The 8,094-nt window shown below is 44.7% G+C and overlaps 2 protein-coding genes across 3 annotated transcripts in view; one reads left to right on the forward strand and one right to left on the reverse strand.

The window, feature by feature from the left end:
- The window catches only part of LOC123137137 (putative elongation factor TypA-like SVR3, chloroplastic), a 33,817-nt gene that overhangs the window by 18,257 nt on the left and 7,466 nt on the right, over window positions 1-8,094 (reverse strand). For both annotated transcript variants that reach the window (XM_044556744.1, XM_044556745.1), the window contains exons 7-10: window positions 2,124-2,258; window positions 1,922-2,038; window positions 1,359-1,510; window positions 1,192-1,276 (exon numbers count right to left, since the gene is read on the reverse strand). In XM_044556744.1, the coding sequence (XP_044412679.1) occupies window positions 1,192-1,276; window positions 1,359-1,510; window positions 1,922-2,038; window positions 2,124-2,258 (489 nt within the window). The remainder of the gene's footprint in view (window positions 1-1,191; window positions 1,277-1,358; window positions 1,511-1,921; window positions 2,039-2,123; window positions 2,259-8,094) is intronic.
- On the forward strand, window positions 6,801-8,061 carry LOC123137138 (uncharacterized; the record flags this gene model as incomplete). Its single annotated transcript, XM_044556746.1, is given in 3 exon segments — window positions 6,801-7,001; window positions 7,090-7,208; window positions 7,287-8,061. Coding segments are annotated over 3 exon segments (842 nt in total), but the record flags the coding sequence as incomplete, so codon positions are not given.

The raw sequence follows: 8,094 nt of genomic DNA on the forward strand, positions 1-8,094 counted from the left end.
GGTTGCGGTTCTCGGGGCCGGCGGGAATGGGTGTGGGGCGTCGTGGAGGTGGAGAACTCATCGGAGACACCAAAGGGGTGGTGAAAGAGTGAGGTGTGAATGCATTTGGGCGGTGAGGCGAGAGGGGTGGGACTTCCCATCCATCTCCTACACTTCCCCAGGCATGCAGGCGAGAGCCACACGTGGCTCTGGAAAAAACGGCCGATTTGGCCGTTCCCGCTCGACCTAGCCCAAGATTGCTTTATGGTTCGTGTGGGCCAGGAAACTAATGCAGCCCAAGCAACCAAACGGGCCAATTTTGCACCGCCAGGGCCTGGTTGGGCTGGATACAGGCAACCAAACAGGCCCTTAGTGTATAGGCACTGTGTACCCATCGGTTTGTGTTATATGTATGCTTCATATAACCTAGAGGCCTTATCTCTTCGATACATTGTTACCCGGGGCCTCTTATATTGTAGGCCTGGTACCTGGTTGTGGCCACGAGCCAGACGCAGCATTGCAGCGGGGTGTTGGCGCGGAGGTCGCCGAGGAGGCAGCCAAGCTTTGTGAGCATGTGCTTCATGGGACTGTACAACAACACTGTGTGGGCAGCACCTCTGTGGGGGTGTCCATCGAGCGCAAGTTTAGGCACTCCCAGAACCTCTCTATCTCTACTACTTGAAAAATAAGTAGCATTCCTTTTCCTGCGAGGCAGAACTCTTCGTCAACCGGTTCCACTCCTCCCACCACATCCCTCCACTTATTTTTTTCATCCAGACGTTTTTTTCACTACGTCATATTTGGCCGCACCTTCCCAGTACGCCACTCAATCACATTAATTTACTTGCCTTTTGCAGCACTACATCAACTCCACCTTAATTGACTTACCTTTCGCAATAACATTGAATTACGCCGCTCAATTCCACGCCATATTTTACCACACCTTCCCGTACGCCGCTCAATCACATTAATTTACTTAGCATGCATGACCTAGGCTACCAAATTATAATGGTGCCAAAATCAAAATTCTAACCCTTGGTGCTTCCTTCCTGCCCCATGCCATATAAGGTGGAATTACGCCCCCTTCCACCTTAACACAGACCTAGCCTTTATACATTAAAAAAATTCGGCTCCCGTGGCAACACATGGGGACATACCTATCAAATCAAAAATATACAAAATTTCAGTTTTGTCATTTAGGGAGGGAAATACCTCATATGGCTCCAATAGCTTCCCATTTACTGTCTTGTTTATGACCTTTGGAGGTCCAATCATAAACTCATATCCTTCCCTCCTCCTGTAAGCAATTATTAAAGAGAATACCAAAATTAGAGAACATACCAAGTGGCTGATAATGTCGAAAGGTTAGAAGTTCTTACATGTTCTCTATCAATATGGTGAGGTGCAGTGTGCCTCTGCCACTAACAAGAAATGTATCAGCAGTTTCCCCATCTTCTACTTTCATAGCCAAGTTCCTTTCAAGCTCACGATATAGCCTATCACGAAGATTTCGGCTAGTGACAAATTTCCCCTGGGATAAAGCCAAAGAGAGACATAGTTTCAGCACTAAGAAAGAAGAAACTCAACTACAGTAATTTACTATAAACTATTGAATTAGAATAGGCCATTCTTGACAGAAGAGCTTTAATAATTAATGGATCATTTTCCACCACATTGGAACACAATGGAGTAAAGCTTTACATCCGTGCAATACACTGACTTCAACTTCCTAAGCATCTCAGTTTCAGGAAAGCGTAGTACTACTTCTATTTAGCTTACCTACATGGGCATACAATGTGCAGTACAAGCATTACTCTCATTTGGACCAAAAGCGTTATAATTAAGATTCTCTTAGCCAGTTTTCAAATATCTTTTTATTCCAGCAGAAGATCCTAAAAAGTAGGGATACAATGTTGTAAGTTAAAGTTAACTTTTGAGACACCTCTTTTCCAACAAAAGGTGAAGTGTTGATGGAGAAAGACATTCTAACTGTTGGTTCCTCAATTTTGATAGTGGGCAACGCTGTTCCAGAAACTTTATCAGCTATAGTTTCCCCAATCTGCAAAGTTTAAACAAAAAAATTCAGAACATGTTATAAGGGTAAATATATACTAAATATAGGAATGAACATGAAGAGCACCAACCATGATATCATTGATTCCACATACAGCACAAATGTCACCAGCACTAACAGATTCAACTGGAACGCGCCCGAAGTTCTCGTACACAAAAAGCTCACCTATTTTGCCAATTCTACAAGCATCATCTGGTGTACACACCTGCCCAATATCTTAATCAGTAGAAGCTATATATTGATTTGCTTTTTTTTTCTCAAACAAGGCCTAGCAAGATACACAGCAGTTACGGGCCAACAAAGAAAACAAATGAGATAACATGGCTAGGTATGAAGATTATTATGATGGTTTCTGATTATTAAGATTACAAGCACCTTTGGCAGAGAAAAATAAATTTCAAGTACCGCCAATAGCTAGTCTACCGTCATTATTAAGGGTCTCTTTGATTATAAGGATTTCCATAGGTATTTGAAGGATTCGAACCGTTAGGTATTTTTCCTATGTTGGGCGTTTGAGACATAGGATTGAATCCTATAGGATTTTTTCCTAAGAATTCCTTTGTACCATTCCATAGGAATTTTAGCATCCATTCAAACCACTTGGAAAGAATCCTTTGTGTGATGCAATCAAACAAAAAAAATCATGTAGGATTCAAATGGGCATGACATTGCAATCCTATGGTTTTCCTATTCCTACGACATTAAAATCCTGGAAATCAAAGAGGTCATAACATATTTAGTTTTCTTTGACGTGACCTGCGGTGCATCACCCTCGGTGTTGGAGGTACACGGTGACATGATCGTGTGCGAACACATGTAAAGATAGTGAAGAGCATTTTTTTCAGAACTTTGGGTACAAAAGACCCAAAGTGGTCGGACCCTTCCCTGGACCCTGCGCAAGCAGGCAGGGCCGGGCCTGGGAGGGGAAGGGGGGCGGCCGCCCAGGGCCCCCAAAATCCAAGGGGACCTGCCACGTACGTATATAGCCCATGACCTACAGGCCAAGGGAAGCAAGAACGCTGGACGCAAATGCCTGTGGCCATGAGGAACGGGCCATGTACTAGTTGACAGCAACGTTCGCATGCATATGCATCCCATTCCCACCCAGACGCTGCGACATAGGTAGCCCAGGAAGGAATAAACAACGTCCGATCACGAGAAGTTGTGATCGCACATATCCTTCCGATCACGGGTCACGACAATCCTTAATCTCGAGCCTCTATCGTGAGGCGAGTCACGCTGTCGTCAGGCCATAGTACGCACACCGATGAACTCCGTTCTCCAGTCTCCACTCTTCAGGCGCTAGATGGACATGCACATCACCGAGCGCCTTCTTCCATCGATCAACATCGCGTCATCTCCCGACGCTTGATCATCAACAAAGATCGACCGACCGGAGGTATACAGTATTACTAATTTATTATTGTCTATATTCATATGAGTATTGGTAATTAAGTAATTTATCTTCACATACACTATGCATAGCTTACAAACTTTTGGTGCATCTTTTTATTTAAATTTAGCACTGTGTTATTACATGTGCATAATAGAAAAAGAAAACACTGTGTGGATGACTTGATAGAAACACATTGAGAAGCTATTGACGAAAAATATCAAGAGTAACACCGGTACTTCGATTGATGAGTTGGCAATAGTCGTTGTTTATGGATCAAAACATTTAAAAGAAAACTTTGCGATAATATCAATAAATTATTTGACATAAATGTTGATTTTGGTGCATTAAAGTTTTTATTGGATACATATGCATATTGATTACTATAGTGATGTTTTTATACTAAAGGGCCTCGAGTTGTAGTTTCGCTCTGGGCCCCCAAAATCCTAGAGCCGGCCCTGGCAAGCAGGAGCTATGTGCACTGGGTTGCCATTTTTCTGCAAGCCTCGGAATGGAAAGATGGAAAAGGGAATAAAACAAGATTTTCAGAAGAAATTCACGGCCAAACAAACATGGAAAGTGCCACATAGAAGGGAGTCTACAGCTAGAATGCGGTAGCCAAAAGAGGGAGATAGAGCTGCCTAGCTCTCTCCCAGAGTCGCATCTGCACAAGTGCAGAGCTGCCACAGGATTCGTCTGCTCTTTATCTTGCAATACTTGCTCATGGCGCTCCCAAGTCCTCCAAGAAATGTGGAGTGTGGCATAGCATGTACCACGACAGCAATGAGTTCCGTCTCCTCCCCCTCCTGCTATGTCCTTTCGCAACTCCCGCATGTTACTCGATAAGTTTCTTTAAGTCTTTATTTTGATGGCGGCTGTTGCTTCAACTCCTACCATGCCATTTGACAGAATCATCACAGCTATGTTGTGTCAACCTTCAACCTTGGAATACATCACAAGGAATGAGGCCCGGTCCTGATAACAAGAACGGCGGGAAGAAAATTTGTCATTCCAGAAAATGTATCTTTAATCTTTATTATTGGCATTAACAACAAAACAGTCTGGAGTGTACGCTTTAGCTTGCTTATAAGCGCTGAGCGATGATAAAATGCCTCGCTTTGGCCTAGGGGAAGCATTAGAGGGACAACGAGGTACTTCTGTGAGAAATTGGTCTTCGCCTCTGTTTGTAAAGCGTCCCTAAAGCGTCGCTTAAGCGACGCTTTAGCGTCAGAGCGCCCTCGAGGCTCAAGGCGTCCAACTCGCTTTAGCTCTGTGTCTAAGGCGTCCGCCTTAAGAGTTTAGAGCGTCTGAAACGTCTGCTTAGGCGTCCTGGAGGGCGCTTTAGCACATACAGGACGCTTTAGACATGCCAGGCAGGGGAACACAGTTTTTAGGCGGGAAAACTGGGCTGGGCAGGAACAAAAGGGCAGGAAACTGGGCTCACATGTGAATAGTAACAGGAGGGAAAAGAGGGACCAGACGTGCAGCTCCTGCTCCTCCCCCACCACTCCTCTGGTTCTCTCCTCTCTCCTCTAGCAGCAGCTCCCTCTCCAGATCTGGACCAGCTTCCTCCTCTCCGGCCACACCTCCTCCCCCTCCTCCTCTCCGGCTGCAGCTCCTCTCCTCCTCCTCTGGCACACCACAAGGTATGGCTCCTACCCTCTCTTCTCCCCCTTCCCCTCCCTATGTTATATGCTCTTTCTTCCATGCTCAGATCTGCTTTTCTTGCTCTGTTATGTGTTATGCTATGCACAACTCCTTTGCTTGCTGTTAGGTGCTGCTGCTGCCTCTCTTATAGTGCTTGGCTAGTTGCTTCCTACTTAGTGGATGGATTAGAATAATAGCTCCTGATGCATGATGTGCTCACTGGTGAATGGAATCAAGAGGCACAAGGAGCATCTTTCTGGCTGTGGTGGAGATGCCATTCGCTGTCCTAAGGCTACCACTGAAATCAGGAGAGAGATGGCAGCATATTTGGAGCAAAACAGGAGGAACAAGGGAGTAGATGATGATGACAACAATAATGATGTTGTGGAGGTGAATGAAGATGGAACAAATGTCCCCATTACCAAGCCAAGCTCAGGGACAGCAGCCAAGAGGAACAAGAGAGCATTTGTTGCCAAGATGCAAGGAAGAGGTAAGTCTGCTGTTGCTTCCAACAACAATTCAAAGCCAATTGTTGCCATGCTGCGAAGAACACCTGAGGAGCTTGTAGATGGAAGACGCTCTGGGTGTTCTCAAAGCACCATGGAGTCCAGCACAAAGACTAAAGAAGAGAGAGAATATGTGAATATCGAGTGGGCATTGTTCTTCTATGAGTGTGGCATTTCATTCAATGCTGCAAGTAGTAGACAATTTGAGATTGCAATTGAAGCCGCTTGTCAATATGGTTCAGGTCACAAGCCTCCTAGTGCCTATGAGCTGAGAGAGCCATTGCTTAATGCTTGTGTCAAGGAAACTACTACTTTGAGGAAGCAACATGAGGCAGCATGGAAACAATTTGGATGCACACTCATGTCGGATGGCTGGTCAGATAAAAGGGGACGCCATTTGATCAACTTCCTTGTTAACAGTCCAGAGGGCACCGTCTTCTTGGAGTCGATTGATGCCTCAAGTGAATCACACAGTGCTCAAATGATTGCTGATCTGCTGGAGAAGAGAATTATGGAAATTGGGAAAGAAAATGTTGTGCAAGTTGTCACCGACAATGGTGCCAACTACAAGGCAGCAGGCCACCTTCTAGAGTTGAGGTTCCCTACACTATATTGGAGTCCTTGTGCATGTCATTGCTTGGATCTAATGCTGGAAGACATAGGAAAGCTGAAGGCATTCAAGAAGCCTATTGCACGGGCTAGACGTGTCACAACTTTCATCTATAGGCATGGAAGAATTCTTAGTCTAATGAGGAAGATGACAAAAGGGCTAGATCTTGTGAGACCCGCAGCCACTCGTTTTGCCACAGCTTCCTTACATTAAAGAGTTTGCTCAACCACAAGGCAGCTTTGAGGAGTATGTTTACATGTGCAACATGGGTTGGAAGCAAAGTGGCAAAAACACAAGCTGGATTAAATGTGCAAGACATTGTGCTCTCAGCTGAGTGGTGGCATTCAATTGAGGATTGCCTTAGAGCTTCAACACCGCTTCTTCGAGTGCTTAGGGTAGCGGATGGTGATGAGAAGCCTGCCATGCCAGAGATTACAGCACTTATGCTTTATGCAAAGGAGAGGATCAATCAAAGCTTCCCCCAACAAAATAAGCAACCTTTGCTCAAGAAGATATTGGGCATTGTTGAGAACCGTTGGGAGACTCAAATGAATCATCCATTGTATGGGGCTGCTCTTTATTTGAACCCAGGAAAGTTTTTCCCTATTGTAAAGAGGAATGACGATGCCTTAGTTGGGGAGCTAAGGAGCTGCTTTAATGATGTGCTTGCAAAAACGGTGCTTGATGCCAATATTCGGAGCAAGATCGATCAACAAGCTGTGCTCTACGAGAACCATCGAGGAGTCTTTTCTAATGGGTTGGCAACTGAAAATATTGAGAAAAAGGGCCCTCGTAAGTTGTTAATTGCAGCATGTTGATTTCAGCATATTTACTCTTCATAAGTTCATATGTTTTTGACTGTTTCCTTTCATCACTTTAGTTGAATGGTGGTGTTCATATGGTGGTCAGGCCATTGAGATACAAAGATTTGCGAAACGCATTGTCAGCCTTTGTGCATCATCTTCCGGGTGTGAGAGGAATTGGAGCACCTTTGAATTTGTGAGTAAAGAAATCTCTTTGTGCTTTCCAATGGTGCTTACAGCAAGCCATTTACTCATTTTCTTCCGCTGTTTGTAGATCCATACGAAGAAAAGGAACAGGCTGCAGTGGAAAAGGTTGAATGATTGTGTTTTTGTTTCATATAACCACAAGATGATGCATAGGTTTCAAAAGAGGCGTGAGAAGGCAGGAGACACAAGCTTTGACCCTTTGGTGTATGAGGATTTTGATTGGGGCAATGAGTGCGTTGACCCAACAATACCACTACCTCAAGGTGCTCGTGGGTGTCCTGATGACATCTCATGGGAGGATGTTGACGTGGCTGTTGGTGCATCCACGAACCTTCAAGGTCGCAATCTTCCTAGGACAGGTACTACACTTCAAAGGGGGCCTTCAGCTGTCCATGTACAGTTTAAAAGACAGTGCAAAAGACCTACAGCAACACGTCCAACATTGCTTGAAGAAGATTGGGAAGAGGACTTGGAGCAAGAGCATAACTCATGTAACCCCAGCCGCAATGAAGAGGAGGATGATTCAGACTATGTGCAGGATGATGATGATGTGAGCAATGATGATGAAGATCCAACCAATGATGACTAAGATGGTGAAGACAACACCAATGCCACCATGGATGAGTTTGATGACGGTTATTGAGACTTGGAGATGACAGTTGAGAGTTGAGAGATGAGGAAGTTGGCCAGCCTGAAGCCTTTTGCTATGCTGCTGTTATGTGGACGTTTTAGTGCTATTCTAATAGTAGTCCAGTACTTTAGTCTAGTTTGTTGTGTCTATTAATCAGTATCTTACTATGGTTATCTATCCTACATTCCTACTGCCCATTAGCTTCAGATCAGTCTAAAGCGTCGCTTTGCTCTATGCTTCAGCG

Source organism: Triticum aestivum, chromosome 6B (assembly GCF_018294505.1).
Source record: "Triticum aestivum cultivar Chinese Spring chromosome 6B, IWGSC CS RefSeq v2.1, whole genome shotgun sequence".
Lineage (NCBI taxonomy): Eukaryota > Viridiplantae > Streptophyta > Magnoliopsida > Poales > Poaceae > Triticum > Triticum aestivum.